The 17520-nt window shown below is 39.4% G+C and overlaps 1 protein-coding gene across 1 annotated transcript in view; it reads right to left on the reverse strand.

Annotated features, from left to right (window-relative positions):
- The window catches only part of LRP2 (LDL receptor related protein 2), a 213793-nt gene that overhangs the window by 88176 nt on the left and 108097 nt on the right, over nt 1-17520 (reverse strand). Inside the window, exons 30-34 of the mRNA XM_005573401.5 lie at nt 15278-15455; nt 13588-13716; nt 8362-8528; nt 7214-7357; nt 2354-2463 (exon numbers count right to left, since the gene is read on the reverse strand). Coding sequence (XP_005573458.3) covers nt 2354-2463; nt 7214-7357; nt 8362-8528; nt 13588-13716; nt 15278-15455 — 728 coding nt within the window. The remainder of the gene's footprint in view (nt 1-2353; nt 2464-7213; nt 7358-8361; nt 8529-13587; nt 13717-15277; nt 15456-17520) is intronic.

Raw genomic sequence — 17520 nt, forward strand, 5'->3', positions numbered from 1 at the left:
TACCACAACTTTCTCAAGACTTTCCCTTCACTGAGAATCCAAGACATTAGATCCTCAAGTTTCTGTCTTTTTTCTCCTCCTATGTCCTCTGACAAAATTCTAAGCTCTTCTAATCATCTCCCAACCCAACTGGGTTGCTCTTAGTCACTTGAACAAACACTCTATTTTCTGTCCCTTTGCTCCTGACCTTCCATCCTTCATATCACATGATATATCTTAAAAGCTAGCTCTGCCTAGTGAAATTCTAGCTATGCTTTAAGATCCAGTCCAAATGATATCTCTTCCACCAAGCTGAAAGGTCGCCTCTTTATAGCACTATCATCCCAATATTGTTAGCCTCTCTTATGGCTCTTAATCATATATGAACCTGGGTTATTGTTCTTTATACAGGGGCCTTACCCTCCTTACTAAGCCATAAATCCTTAAGGTTGCAAAGGTTGCAAATTAGGTCTTTAATCCTTGTATCCACCCTCGAAACTCCCCAACATGGCCCCATGAAAGAGACTGCTTCCACTTGCCAAAATTAATGTCTTCCTCTTCTCTCTAGGTAAATAGGTGGACTGCATGTCCTTCTGTGCAGTTAGCTGTGGTCACGTGACCCAACTGTAACTTAAGGGGTGTGAGCAGAAGTGGTGTGCACTACTTGTAGGCCTGGCTCATAAAAACCTCCCAGCAAATTTCTGAATGTTCTTTCCTTTACTGCTCAAAAGATGCTGATACTTAGAATGACCTAGGAAGCCTCCTACCGAAGATGGCAGAGCATCCATCAGCCTGGGTCCTGGAATGACTATGTAGAGTAGAGCTTCCTCCCATCTTCTGCCCAAACCCCACTGCCCATATAAAATACAAATAAATTTCTATTTTCTTTGAGCTATTACATATTTTGGAGTTTATTTGCTCCGACAGTTAGCCTATCTTAACTAATACACCACCCAAAAAGGTGCACAATGCAGAAATGTCTGATAAATGAAAAATAAATAATAAGTGAACCTGAGTTTCAAAAGTAGAATTTAAAACCTAAGATGGTCCTTCTTCTAGAAAGAATAACTGAAAACTAGTACAAGCCAGCAGGCACAGAATAGAATGTTTGCTTCTTGTGCCGTTTAAGAATTGGATTTGGTTTCCATGTCATCCTTGTCTGAAACAGCTAATACAAATTACTTCTCCAGTGCTCTCCTAGGCCTAAGAATCTGATGACTTTCAAACATTAAGCCAAAATCCACTTGGAATGATGTGACAATCTCTTTTTTAAAAAATCAATGCTTATATTTTACAATTCGTTATTCTGGTTTATAATATGGTATAGTAGATCAACAGAATGAAATAGCCAATCAAACAGACCAGAAGACTCCAGCTGACATCCATTAAGTCCATTTTCTCCTAACTGGTCTCCCTGGCCCTGGCCTCTCTCCACATCAATCCTGACCAATTTTTCTAAAACACAAATTTGGTTCTATCACTCCCTTCCTCAGAATTCCTTGCTGGGAAGAGAAAACCAAATACTACATGTTCTCACTTGTAAGTGGGAGCTAAACATAGACCACACATGGACATAAACATGGGAAAAATAGACACCGTGGACTATTAGAGAGGGGAGGAAGAGAACAGAGCATGGGTTGAAAAACTAACTATTGGGTACTATGCTCACTATCTGGATACAATATACCCATGTAACAAACCTGCACATGTGACCCCTATATCTAAAATAAAGGTTGAAATTTAAAAAAAAATCCCTACTTGCTCCTTATTACTCAAAAGAATAAAGTTCAATTCCTTAGCATGATATTAAAGGCCCTCCATGATTTGTCCCCAAATGACCTTATCTACTGTATCTCCCATGTGGTCAACAGCTCCCTACTCTAAGCCTCTGGTTCCAGCTCTCCCCACAATCATGCTAAGTGCCGCCATACTTCTGTGCCTTCATTGCTCCCTCGGCCTCAAGAACCACTGCCTGGTTGCAACCCATTCTCCGCCTACTAGAAGGCTTCTCATCCTTCAAGGTCTATTGCAAATGTTACACATCCCCTTAGAGCTTTCCGTGTCCTTTCAAAGTCAGAATATATTGTCAATTCTTATAATGCTATTTTAAAATTCCTAAAAGTCTTGCTTGTTTGGAATTAATTTTAAATCCAGTGTTGTTCATTTGAAGACCACAGAATAAAATATAAACAGTATCCTGCACACTAAATACAGGTCAGAGCTATTTCTCTTTCTCACTGAGCTCCATTATTATTCAAATGTTAACATATGAAATCAGAAGATGTCCTAAATTTGAAATCTTCCATTTTGTCAGACCCTGGCATTAACAAGAACAATGTTGCATAGAAGACATGTGCCATTTATGAATACTCACCCACGAGTAGGATCAACAGTTATGCCAATTGGAAAGCCAACTCCAAGAGCTGTCCCATCATTGGCAATCAGTGTTTTTCTGTATCTGATATCTCCGTGGAGTGTCAAAACCTATAGCATAAAATAACTTATTAGAACTGAGTTTCATAAGGGGAACCAAAGGAAACTGAGATGAAGGAGAACTTATATACAAAACAAATTCCAAAGCACAATTAGGGATGAACGAGAGAGGGTTTGCATGAGATTTCAGATCATCTCTATTGCACTTCAGGGAAATGAGGAAATTAGCTCAATAGACAAGGAGAGTAAGAGAAGTAAAATCACCTCCCAAGTTCCTACTTCCAATTCACCTAAAATTTCAGGAGGGAACATTTTTATGGATAAAAGGAAGACTCAGTTGGGAAAACATACAGAGCCACTGCCTGAAGAAACTGCAAAAATCCTTCAGGAAAGCCAAGAGAAATCTCTGGAAGAGACAAATGAGAACCCACAGCTTTCCTGCACCCCGATGACCAGGCCGTGGCACTTAGTGGCCAATTACTGCCAACACAGTCAATCAAAATAGTCCAAATTTACTCAGAGGTACAGTGAATTCTGTTCCAAGTCAACAACCTAAGCTGAAACACATGAGCTGAAATCTCTGCCCTGCCAGGTCCTGACTGTACAACCTGAGGCAAATAAATTCACCTCTCTGAAATTGATCAGTCAAATATGGATGAAAGCATTATCTTCTGCACAGACCTCAGTCTAAGAGATAATACAGGTAAAGCACTTAGCACAGCACCCAGCACAACTGTGTTCAATAAACTTATATTGTTTAATTGGTCCATCTACTGGTCACATACTATGTATGAGGTATTGGAGCAAACATTATTGTATTTGATCCTTACAATTCTGTGAGGTAGATCCCATCATTTTTCTCAATACAGATGAAGAAAAAGAGGCCTAGAGAGGTTTAGTGGCTTTCCCAAGGCTGTTTGTGATTATTACTGTTACAATCGCAGTGCTAACAGGGCCCTGATACAGCACATAGAAATATGGTTTATTGAACTAGAAGGAAGTTTCTTATTGCAATGAAGCTATTTTAATACGTACCTAAGACAGTCTAAGAGACAACTAGTAAGAAATCAGAAAATGCCTGTTGATTTTTGCATTAAGGTTTTTCTATAAAATTGCTTTTCAATACAAATAGATTATCTGTGATTCTCCATCTGTTATGCATGTGCACACATGCACACACATACACACACACACACACACACACACACACATTCTTCTTCTCTCCCTCATTCTTTTCCCTAGATTTTTTTCTCTCTATTGTCTGGTATCTTTCACTCCTGCTTGGACTAAGGTAACTTTTCTTTTCTCAGTTTGCCTCTTTCTGCTACAATTTCTCTCCTTTTCCTACGACTAAGGATCTCTTTAGTTCAAAGTTCCTTTTCTTGTTTTCTGGAATATGCAGAGCTCTCTCTCACATGGCCACTCTGTAGGCTTCACAATTCAGCTATAAAATTTCTTTTAGTGGATGGGCGCACAGCTACCCCTAGTGGATAATAGTTTCTTCAATGTTTCTCTTATTTTCAAGTTGGAGTTAAACGCGAACTACTCTTAGGCAGGAAGGCATATTATACAGGTAAACAGAAAGTGAATACGATTCCTATTTTCTTAATTAATCCAACAATCACCTGGAAGAATTACTTACAATTTAAATGACCCAAGGGGAAACACCAGTAAAACCATTAAAAGGGCAATTTGCCCTTGGGTCATTATTCTCATAGGTCTTTTTATTCTCATAGATCGATATTTCTAAAAATATCGATCATTTGAGGGAAACAGCGCTCTGTATTTACAGGATACCTCCGTGTTATGAAGTACTTTTACTTATTCAGCCATAAATTCCACTGTACAGATGAGAAAACAGAGGCTCAGAGAAGTTAATTTGTCCAAGGTCAAATAGTCAAATAGCTCATGAATAGAGAAAATGCAGTGCTGTCCCCAGTCACAAAATGCATTTCCATGTTTCAGGGTCTTTATTCTACTGTTTTTCTCTGCCTGGGACACCTTTTCCCTATGTCTTCATTTGGCAGAAATAAAAACAGTCGTCCCCCCTCATCCCTGAGGGACACATTCCAAGATCACCAGTGGATGCCTGAAACCTCACATAGTACTGAAGTCTACTATGTTTTTTCCCGCACACACACACCTACGATAAAGTTTAATTTATAAATTAGACATGGTAAGAGATTAACAATAATCCGAAAATAGAACAATTATAACACTATACTGTAATAACAATTATGTGAATGTGGTCTCTCGCTCTCTCGCCTTTTAAATATCTTATTGTGCTGTACTCACCTATTCTCAGACCACTGCAGGTAACTGAAACCTCAGAAAGTGAAACCCTCGGATAAGGAAGGATGTATTAGTCATCTTTCAAGACTCAGCTCACAAGCAACCACGAACGGGAAGTCTGCATGCTCTCTCCCCTCACTTATACCTCTGCCTCCAATCACTAGCACTTTATATTCACTGGCCTTATCACACTTATGACACTGAAGCACAGGTATTTGTTTATGTATCTATCTCACAGATATGTCAGCTACTTAAAGAGAGAAAAAAAAATATTTTATTCATCTTGGAATATCCAGGACCAGCTGATCCATAGAAAGCATTTCCTAGTGCTCATTAAATGAATGAATAAAATAAGCAAGCAACCCAGATTCAAAGCCAGGTCTTTGGACTCCAAATCAGAGTATCTTTCCTCTGTACCTCACTGCATCGGGGCATAATAAGAAACTCTTGGTTCATGTGGTTAAAGTGGCCTTACCAATCCACACACACATGCATGCTCAGTTCTTCTCCAACTGGCTGCTATTGCAATTGTACCTAACACTAATGGGAAAGACATGTTCCCTGCTTTTGGAAAACTATCAGTTTAAAAGAAAAGAACCCCATTTACTAATCAAGAGACCAAGAGATAAAATAAAAGCATATTAATTGCCGTTTGGAATTAAGACAGCTTTGCACTGGGTGGACTCTAGAGAGATGTGAGTTTCGTAGTAAGTGTCTTAGGCAGTAAATGTTGTCTATGTTTAATGGGAGGATGAGAGTTTTAGTTGAAATCATGAAAAGTATTTTCTGCCACTGTCAAAGAGGGTTAAACCAGTCTGGATTGCCAGAGTTGTAGTTTATAAAAGTGCAAAGAGAGAATACTGCCTGGGAATTAGAGCAGTGAAGCTGACCATTTAAGACAATCTCTTAGCTTCTGTGGGCCTTGGTTTCCTATGTTAAAAAAAAAAAAAAAAAAAAAAAATAGAGCTTGAACAGAGGAGTCTCCAAGGGGCCCTTCACGTTAACACCTGGTGATTCTACCCAGTTTGAGATATTTGTGCGTACTGCTAATTTCCCTCTCATCACGAATGGCTACCACACCTGCCTGCCCTCAGGAATGTTGCGAGGATTAAATTAGATGCTAGTGAAAGATCTTTGTAAACTCAAGCACTGTTCCAGCGAGAGCTCTTTTCTCTGTCTGGGACACCTTTTCCCTATTTCTTCATTTGGCAGAAATAAAAACAGTCGTCCACACTCATCCATGGGGGATACATTCCAAGATCACCAATGGATGCATGAAACCTCAGATAGTACCAAACTCTACATAGGCTGTGTTCTTAGTCTACAGAGAGTGCTTTTTAGTGTAGATAGGTGCTCTAAATTAGCCACCAGGCTGCTGTGTGCCTTCCTCATCTTCAGTGTCTTTCTGAATGCTCCAAAGAAAAACCAGCTTGCCAGCTGGTGCCCACCTAAAGCAGTGGATTGTCAGGGCTCTGCTAACTATCGCCCACCAAAACCTTCTCCTTGCTTTGAGAAGTTTCACTTTCAAAATTATTATGAATTAATAATCCCTTCCATGTTTTATCCTTCTCTCAGAGTGGAGCAAACCAACACTAGTCAAGTTACCTCTGACTTCCTTCATGTGATTTCATACCTGTGCCTCATCTAGAATTTCTTCTGGGAATTAGAGTAAAAAGAACATTTATCTTGAAGAAGAGAGTATCAGAGGAATTAGAATCGAGTTTCTACTTTCTGTTTTGCTGTTAGAAAAACTGTACTGGAGCCATAGAAAGATTTCCATCTAAGAACAAAGGCAAACTATAAATTTGGTTGAGAACTGAAATAGCACTGAAGATTAGATGAGGAAACATAGTAAAAATTCCCTGCTTACCATAATCTTCCCTTTATGTTGATTCCCTATGTAACTTTTATTGATCTTCTTATATATTATTTTTTAAATTACCTAAAATACTTTTATAGCAACAAGGTAGTATTGATAATTAGGAGGAAACAAAATAAAGCAATAGAAAGTTCAAATAATTTATTTTTGCCAGCCAGGCACGGTGGCTCATGCCTATAATCCCAGCATTTTGGGAGGTTGAGGTGGGCGGATCGCTTGAGGTCAGGTGTTCAAGACCAGCCTGGCCAACATGGTGAAACCCCATCTCTACTAAAAATACAAAAAATTAGCCAGGCATGGCGGCACACACCTGTAATCCCAGCTACTCAGGTGGCTGAGACAGGAGAATTGCTTGAACCCAGGAGCTGGAGGTTGCAGTGAGCCAAGATCGTGCCACTGTACTCCAGCCTGGGTGACAGAGTGAGACTTCGTCTAAAAAAAAAAAAAAGAATTTTTTAAGGTGGTTTTCCTCTTTCACTTCAGAGACTTTGATAGTTAACACTAGTATTTTTTCCCTTTTTCTTCTTGCTTAAAAATGATTCCAAAATCCACATGAGATCTATTCCTGATACTAGAGTTTACATCAGTTTAAATCCAATGTTTGTGTAAATAGTATTATGGAATCATTACCTCAATTGACTGAGTTCTAGGATTGGTAGAATAAAGATTTCTTGAAACCCAATCTAAGGCCAGGTTCATAGAAGGCCCCACCATAGATATAGAAGCAAACACTGTCCTGTTGGTGCCATCTGTCTTCACTCTGTGAATTTCACCCTGGAAAGAAAGACAAGGGGAGGTGAGCAGTTCCAAGGCCATGGCTCCTACATAAGAACCCTTTCTTCACCGTGGCTACGGCCAGCTGCTGTATTTCTTGAATACTCCTTACACTCAGAGGAAAGGCAAACAAAGGTTCAGCACCATTGGGTAGGCTTCAAACGATTTTTCAGTGTGTCACTGGAATACACAAGGCTTACCATTCAAGTTATCTCCAGTACTGGCTACAGAGATAGTTCTTAACTACCACAAGCATATGAGTCATAAGAAAAACCCAAGTCACAGATGTGAATCAGAAGGCTAGGAGTATATTTTGTATATGGGTGACAAACACGAAACGCAAAGATCTTTCTTCTCTTCCTCCTTTATAGTCTCCTTGCCCTTTCCCTATTCTTAACAGGTTTTTTCCCTGAAGGTTGAAGAAAATGTCCTATGAGGAAGAGAACTGGAAAAGTGTTCATTCTTACCCTAGAGGCAAATATTCTAAAGGAAGGCCCCAGAACCACATCAAATGCTTTCACTAAATTCCCTTAGGGAACTACTACTTTTGTCTTGAGTTTTGATCGTTTTTATATTCGTCAAATATTTTCTACTAGCTTAAGACTCCTCTAGGGAGTTGCCTAGTATTTGTTGAGACCTTAATAAATCAATCCAATGCATAATCCCAGCAAGCATTGTGACTGCTGCTTCTTGGCATGTATACTGTGGTCAGAAGCAGGTAATTCAGTGCAGGGCAAATCATAGGCACTTCTAGAAAATACTTGGTGAATAAGTAAATAATACACAATAGCTTAAATTTGTTTCTCTTTCTAAAGCTAAAGAGTTTTATGATTTTTGCTCCAGACCAAGCTCACATTTATACCCCTCATTGAATCAAAAAACTTAGGGATAAATTTATTTCCACATCGTTTCCCTTTCAACAAAAGTTTGCATATTAAAAAAAATTAGTGCAGGCAGGCTCTTCAAGAATAAATTATATACTTTGAATGTTATTCAAAACTTACTGGATTTTCAACCCAGTAGATGTATTGCTCAGCGTCATCAAATTCAACATCTAAACCATTCTGTATCCCTGCTATGGGGACCATAGCATCATTGCTCTTCACATCAGGATTAAGGGAGATTCCAAAAATTATATGTTGCCTTACAGTTATTAAGAAAGGTTGATCATCTGTGAAAATAGAAGAATATCAGTCAAAATCATATCCCACTATTCCCAGACATTTAGAGTAATGGAAGGCAGTAGCCTGTTACCATCATATGGGCTAAAATGACTTTGCAGCATTGCAGCAATAAATACAATGTACTTCATCAGACAAGCATGGGCCTTTTACAGGGTTTCAGTGGGCTGCTGGACCACAAGACCTCCAACCCCACATGCAACACTGTCTAGACTTTTTCAAGGCAGGTTGGTATTTATCTTACTCTTCACTGAGTCCTTACACTGATAAACCACCCATGTTTGCTAAACCTCACAGACAGGAGGTTCTTCCACTTCTACACACAGACAAACCTCACTAACACTGATCTCAGGGAAAGGAGAGTTGAGTTTTGAAAAAAAAAAAAAAGTGAAAAAAATCATTTAGACTATTCTTGTGAAAGGCAGCTTACTAGTTTTAAGAATGTTCAGAAAATAAAACAACACTACAAAGTGTTGCCTAGTATTTATTGAGACCTTAATAAATCAATCCAATGTATAATCCCATCAATTGTTACTTGAGTAGTGTCTCTCTTCCCCATAAGATTTTAACTCCCAAAGGTCAATGACTGTGTCTGATTTGCTTATTATTGTGTCCCAGGGCCTGGTACTCAGAGCCTGGCATAAAATATTTGCCCAATAAATGTTTGCTAACTAAATGGATGACCACATGACTACATTAATGTAGAAGTGAATATGTAAATAGTATCTTCCAAAGTTCTCAAAACTGTCTACACATTGTAATTTAAACATTCCCATAATATCTTAAACTATCAGTTCACTTAGCCACCTTAACAGATAATAAAAGTTCCTTTTTCAGAAACAATTTAATCTTTATCCTGATCCCCATCAAGAGTGGGGTTTTAAAATTCCTCTCTGAGAAAAGGAAAACTTCTGAATCTAAGTTTTGTGTTAAGATATATGTATAAGATACATCACATATTAAGACAAAGTATAAAATGATTAATCATTACATAACTTTCATAAGCTAAACATGACGTTTTCATTATTTTTATAATCTGGGAAACTTTCCATCTTTAGCAGGATGACTTGGTCATTTTTTCTTCACTTATTTTCACATCTCATTAGCTTTTCCTTGTTCCTATCATTTCTATTACTGAGAAATAACCCGGTTTTTATTAACTTAGGACAAATTTAAATTTAGTCTAATGTAAATTTTGCAACTAGTAATGCTTTACATTTTTCAAGTACTGCAACGTATAGTCTTCCACAACAAGCCTGCAAAGTTGTTTTCAGCTGGAGCAAATGAGATTTGCAGGAGCTCTGTGACTTCTGCAGGAAACAGTAATAGGAGATGGACCCTGGCCCATTCACTTCCAAGCCCTTCCTCTCTCAGCTGCTCCACATTGCCTCTCTTCTGAACAACTGCAATTGCAATAAAAATCGCCTCTCATTGATTGAGAATGTGCGCCATACTGCATGCATCAGGTAAATATTTCCCTTAATTTATCTCCCTCAAGTTTCCTAAGTTTGTTTGTCAGACAGGTCCTCCCTCAGTTTGCAAATAAGACACAAGGAAATCAAGCAATTTAAACAAGGTCACACAACCAGGCCTCCTGGACTCCAGAATCTACGTTTTTCATCACTACATGGCAAATACCGCAGGCCAGGTACTATTTATTGAGTATCAAATTACCACTCATTTCATTTGGTTTAACTGCAATTAAAAAAAAAAAGCTAGATTATGAGTTTCAGCTGTACCAAGAAATTATCTTGCGATGACATTTAAGTATGTATTGATTATATGTTATTAATGTTCATTGGCTCAATAGAAACAATACTTCTGTCCCAGTTTTATGGGGGACTTTAAATTCTGACTCACTCAAAACCTGATTCTGCCCTTTTGAATGGCTCATCTCCCTTTGCTTAATTGGAGTAATTCTCAACCAAAGCATTGTTTAGGGCCTAAAAACTTTGCTTATCTCATCCATCATACATGGGCCTTCTTGACTCCTCCATGGCACTCTTCCCTTAAGCACCATCTGCTTCTACTCCTTCCTGGGGATCATGTCTCAAGCCCTTTATCTGATAACTGCTGGTGTACTGAGAACATTTACCACCGATGAACATTTGCAGGCAATGGACCAGAGAGCATGATCTCCTGTAACGCTGCGCTGGCTGAAATTGTGAGCGTCATGGTGGGGGATGATGCCAGGGGAGTAACAGAAAGGAAGTGGCCAGTAAGACAACAGGTAGCACAGGGAGGTGCCTGAAAAGTGCTATATGGAAAAGCAAAAAGAATTGATTTCACACACTGCACACATATCTAAGGAGCAAATGGGTAAAAAACAGAGGACTGGGGAAGGAACAAAAATGGATATTGGAGAGTTTGTCATTCACTCAACATTTACTGAGTGCCACCATGTACCATGAAGTGCCACAGGCAATAAGCATACATCTACAGGTAGAGGCTTTATCGTCAAGGAACATAGCATCTAGAGGGCAAGACCAAGTATACGAGCCCTTACAATTCATTATGACAATGGCACGAAGGGGTAGGCACAGAGGCATCTAGGGTTGCATGGAAAGGAGTTCAGGAGGTGGTGACAATTAAGTAGGTCAGTGTGTCTCTGTTTTTTGAAATTAAAGATCATCTCTTCATTTCTATTTTCCATGTCATAATCCCATTAATGTTAGTGTCAGCAGAGTCATGAAGACATTATAGTCAGGAATGGGAAATCAATGTTGTAATTGAATGACAATATATATGATCCCCAAACCTAGGTCCTCCTTAAGTCATACCCTGCACAAGCTGATCAGCACTGCAGCCTTCACTGGAGCAAGGACAAGGAGTGTTCTCTTATCTTGCACAAAATCACTGAAGCAAGTGCCTTGTGCCCGAGACTGAGTCCGAAGTCTATTTGTATTTGGAGTAATTTTAGGGGTGCTGAGGTGATGTTTGGCTTGAGTTTTGTTTGTTTATTTGGTTTTGGCATTGTGAGGAATCTATTTTCTAAAGAATTTTAAAAGTCTCATACAGAGAAAGCACTCACTAGAACATAAAATTAGAAATAAACAGAACCATCTCATAATTGCCCTATCCAACTGTAACCACTATTGGCACTTGTGTGTTTTTGCTTCCAGACTTTTTTAACGCATGTTTTTACAGGGCCAATATTGTGCGATATCTGCTTATTTTACTTAACAGTATCACAGAAGCACTTCCACATATATTCCAGCCACTTAGTAAACACCAGTTTAAAAGCTATTCAACAGTCAAATCAAGTAAAATGTTTCCACCTATAAATGTTAACAAGTTTTCTAAACTTCTTGTTGGGAAAAAAGACGTGGAAACCTTTTTTCGGTTAACCTATACTGGCAATCAGTTCCTCAGCGAGTGCTCTGAAACCAGCAGGGAAATCCTAAGAAAAAGTTCCTCTTCAGTAAAGTCAATCCATGAGAGAACCACTAGTGGAACTATCTGTGAAGCAACAAAAGGTGCTATTTAAAATTAACACTTGTCAATCATCATCAGAGTAATATTGATTACACCAACCCCCAATGTGCAGTTCAACAATCTTTTTGTGCTGAAAGAATGCTTTGTATCTGAAATGTCTACAGTCCAGTTTAATCTTCTCCTGAAAGACTCTAGGGACACACTAAATTAAACAATGTCAACCAGGATTAGGTACATAATGAGTCTCTGAGGAAAAATGGCAAATGCCAGTCCCTCTGTGAGAATTACCAATAATTAAAATCTTTCATCATGAAAGTATCATTGCACAATATTACATGCTGATGGAATTTGCTTTTCAGTAAGCCTACATCTGCATAATATCTAAACACTAAAAGTTTCCTGAATTTAGTATATATTTTCCATTCTAGATTAGGACTAGATTCCCTTCTAGATTACGACTCTATTATCTCTTAATTTAGGAATATGTGATAATTAAACATTTAAGTTGAACTTGTCTACAACAATTTTCATCAGTATCAAAATATATTCACTCACTTCACTGAGAAATGAAAGGGAACTTGGGTTTAGAGTAACTTCTTAGATTTTTAAGCAATAATAAATTATATTTTTAAGTGTATTATACACAAGTACACACTCCAGAAGAAATCTCTTTTGTGAACGAGCTGCAACTTTTCCTTCTTTTCTTACTCCCTTAAGTACTTGGTATAATCCTCCACATACTCTTCAATCGACCCAATAAAATATCTCTAGGATGACATAAAGATTAAATTGCTCAAATAGTCACTTGTAATATCTCATACAGACACAATTCTCCTTCTTAAAGTATCAGATGGTAATAGTAACAGTACTGAAACTGGAGTCAGAAGACCCAGGCTAGAACACTCATCAACTATTGGTTATAAGAATGAAAATGAGACGATGGAACCAGGTGCAGTGGTTCAGGTCTGTAATCCCAGCACATTGGGAGGCTAAGGCAGGTGGATGGCCTGAGGGCAGAACTTGGAGACCAGCCTGGGCAACATGGCAAAACCCCATCTCTACAAAAAATACAAAAATTAGCCAGGTGTGGTGGTATGCGCCTCTAGTCTTATCTACTCAGGAGGCTGAGGTGGGAGAATCACATGGGCCTGGAAAGTGGCGGCTACAGTGAGCTATGATTACACTATTGCACTACAGCCTGGGCATCAGAGCAAGACCCTATCTGAAAAAAAAAAAGAGTGAGAAAGAGACAATGGACATGAAAAATGAAGCTGTACACAAACATTGAGAATGTTTACTTCTTAGGTGCAGAATTTGGAACTTCCCATTACCATGGCTTGTCAGAGAAGTCTAACTGTACCCAGGTGAGAGAAAATGTGAGGTTACAGATTGTTCAATCACATGCACAGATAACATTAGTTCCATATACAGAAACTACATTACAACCAAGGCACTCAGTGACATCACCCCATACAACACACATCATTCTGCAGACACCTGAGGAATCAAAGGACACAGCACACGTTCAGTCGCAATTGGGTTTAGAGTTTCCACTGCTTGGCACAAACTATGACCAGATCCGTCTTCAGAGTACACATAATTTGCATACTATACCTCTCAAGCAATTCAGGAGATCAGGAGACAGACTCCATCCTGAAGGACAAACACAGGAGTAAAAATGGGGCCCCTGTGAGGAAAGCAGGCACAGATGGCTGCAGCGGGAAAAGGCACATGGATTCACAGCTGTATGAGAAAGAAAGAAAGCACCAGTGAGTGGAAAACCACCACATTAAAATCAAAACAGAGTCATGCTCTTAGCGTCCTCCCAGAGGCCTCAGTACTGAGGGGCTTAAGTACGTCGTTACCTCTGTTGTTTTCTTTTGTTTTGTTTTCACTGAACTACTTACACTTTCAACTTCCCTAGCATTAGGCTTTCAACTTAGAATTCATAACGGGCATGAGAGAGAAGAATGACTCGAGGTTACAGATCAATCCAGTCTATAACTAGATTATGAACAAACAGCCACTGAATAATCTGGAACTTGTAATAGAAATATGATGCCAAGTAATCTGTCTCCTTGCCTGACCTAAAAGAGATCTTTTTGCATTAAAATAAAAGTTGTGTGTTTGATGTGTGACCTTGTAGTTTACCTAGAGTTTTCCAGATTTGGTTAGATAATAATCTTTTCTTTTTCTACTGATGATATCTCTGGGTGTCTCTGCACCTTGAAAATCAGGATTCTGAGTGGCCCCCCCACAGGATGTTCTATAGTCCTGTGTATTCTTATCACACATATCATGCTATTAATAGATTATTAATCCATCATTCACCAGAAAAATGGTAGGTACTCACTGTATACCAAACACCATTCTAAGCACTGGGGACGCTATAAAAGTGGAGTATATATTCGAGCAAAAAGGAACAGAACTAAACTGAGAGAGACAGCGAGAGAGATTTCAGAACATGAGGGTAAAGAGCAAAAGAATTATGAGGGGGTGGCTATTTTAGGTAGCGTGGTCAATGAGGGCCTCCCTGAGAAAGTGACATTTGGGTAGAATCCTAAATGACACGCTAAGCAACTCATGCAGAGATCTGGAAGAGAGATGTTCCAGGCAGAGGGAAGAGCTAGCGCAGAAGCTGAGAGGCGGGAGTCGCCTGCTGTGCTTTTAGACCGTAATGAAATCCAATGCGGCAACAGCGAGTGGGAGAAGAGAACAGGGAAATAGCAGCGACCACATGCTGAAGTGTGTGAGAAACAACGGCAGAGTTTTGAGAAGAGAGGGTTAAGTGAAGATCAAGTGACTTATTTCCCTCTCCCACCAGAAAGAACAGTACGGATGCCAAATCTTTCACCTAGCCACCCATACCATGCACTTTAGGACGGCTCGTGCTGGCTACAGCAGAGCACCTAGAAGGCAGTGCTGCCATAAAAGTAAGCTAAAAGTAAGCTGCTTTCAATCACAGAGTGGTAGCGGTAAGAGGATCAAAGGCACTATCTGTTCTGTACTCCACTGGTCAGCTGAGGAAACGGAGACTCATGTGAGGGTCACAGAGGTAGTAGCCAAATGCTGAAATGATATAATTCAGATGTGCTGTTGTTATATCCAAGGTTTGAATTTTCCATGGTAAATAAAAGTAATGGCAATGTCAGGACTGGGGAAAGTATAGAGTGGGATGGTTTGTAAAGAGAAAAAGAAAATGTATTGCCCAAACAAATGGGTCTGTAACAGTGTGCATTTAGCATTCCCAGCGTCAGTGTTTTCCAAGCTACTCCCAGGCAGGAGGTTTCTCTGTACCACTCACAATTTGGTTGTTTCGAAGGATGAACTGCAACAATCCCAAGGGGCCATTGAATATTATACATTACAACTGACTGATTCCCTCCATGCCACTTGTTGGCTCGCATAACCCGACGAGTAGCACGGTCAGTCCAGTACACAGAGTCTTCAAAGAGAGTTAGAGCATAGGGATGCCGTATAATCTGTGAGGCAGAAAAGAACAGTGAGACCTCATCCAAAAATCAAAGCCAAGGTGCACTGAGTCAAAGAGGATATGTGCTCAAGCAGATGCTTTCCTTTAGCATGTCATTATTAAATAAAAACACAAGGAAGTCATGGTACAAAAGAGTGGCAAAAAATACACAATTCATCCTATATCCCACTAAACCATTCAAGATCCTTTCACATACACATGTCATTTATTCTTTATGTTTGTCTTGGTAATTACAGTGGGCATCTATTTTACAAATGAAAACAAAACTGAAGCACAAAAAGCAAGATGACTTATCAGGATCACCTACTAGTTAGAAGTTAGATGGAACTAGAGAGCTTAGAGACTCCTCATCTCCCACTCCCACACCCCAGACTTCACTCCATCATCAGCACCCTTGTGCCTGCTATTTCCACTGTCTTGTGCTGCCACTCACTGATTCACATCAATCTGTTACAGTTTAGGTGCATCTTTCCTTCAAGTCACAGCAACCATACAATGGCAATTTTTTCTTTTTTTAAAATTATTTTTTATTTATTTTTTTAAATTTTACTTTAGGTTCTGGGATACATGTGCAGAATGTGCAGGTTTGTTACATAGGTATACGCATGCCATGGTGGTTTGCTGCACCCATCAACCCATCATCTAGGTTTTAACACTCACATGCATTAGGTATTTGTTCTAATGCTCTCCCTCCCCTTGCCCCCCACCCACCGACAGGCCCCAGTGTATATGTTCCCCTCCCTGTGTCCATGTGTTCTCATTGTTCAACTCTCACTTATAAGTGAGAACATGCGGTATTTGGTTTTCTGTTCTTGTGTTAGTTTGCTGAAAATGACGGCTTCCAGCTTCATCCATATCCCTACAAAGGACATGAACTCATTCTTTTTTATGGCTGCATAGTATTCCATGATGTATATGTCTATCATTAATGGGCATTTGGGTTAGTTCCAAGTCTTTGCTATTGTAAATAGTGCTGCAATAAACATATGTGTGCATGTGTCTTTACAGTAGAATGATTTATAATCTTTTGAGTATATACCCAGTAATGGGATTGCTAGGTCAAATGGTATTTCTGGTTCTAGATCCTTGAGGAACTGCCACACTATCTTCCACAATGGTTGAACTAATTTATATTCCACCAACATTGTAAAAGCATTCCTATTTTTAATCGGGTTCAATAATAGCTCTTTGATAAAATATGTATTTTCTTTATTTTCCCATTTAACTTGTGAAAATAAATTCATTAGAATTTATTGAATAAAAAATATTACATAAAGAACAGGACTGAGAAACATAAATCTAGTTAATTTTTTTTTTTTTTGAAAACAGGGTCTCACTCTGTCACTCAGGCTGGAGTGCAGTGGCACAATCACAGCTCACTGCAGCCTTGACCTCCCTGGTCTCAGGCGATCCTCCCACCTCAGCCTCCCAAGTAGCCAGGACTATAGGCACACACCACCATGCCCAGCAAATTTTTTTTTTTTTTTTTTTTGTAGAAATGGGGTTTTGCCATGTTACCCAGGCTGGTCTTGAACTCCTGGGCTCAAGCAATCCACCAAACCTCAACCTCTCAAAGTGCTAGGATTACAGATGTGAGACAATGTGCCTGGCCAAGTTAAATTATAAATTTTTACTTGACAATTTTTTTTTTTTTTTTTGAGACAGACTCTTACTCTGTCACCTGAGCTGGAGTGCAGTGATGCAGTCTCAGCTCACTGCAACCTCTGCCTCCCGGGCTCAAGCAATTCTCCTGTCTCAGCTTCCTGAGTAGCTAGGACTATAGGCATGGACTACCACACTGGCTAATTTTTGTATTTTTAGTAGAGATGAGGTTTCACCATGTTGACCAGGCTGGTCTCAAACTCCTGACCTCAGGTGATCCACCCACCTCAGCCTCCCAAAGTGCTGGGATTACAGGCGTGAGTCACCACGCCCGGCCACTTGACACCATTTTTAAAGGTATAGAAGCAACAGATTCACATCTACAGCTCAACTAAATCACATGAGCTATAAAAATCCTCCCTGGACAAGGCACAAGCTGACCATGAACTGGA

The sequence above is a fragment of the Macaca fascicularis genome, chromosome 12 (genome assembly GCF_037993035.2).
Source record: "Macaca fascicularis isolate 582-1 chromosome 12, T2T-MFA8v1.1".
NCBI lineage: Eukaryota > Metazoa > Chordata > Mammalia > Primates > Cercopithecidae > Macaca > Macaca fascicularis.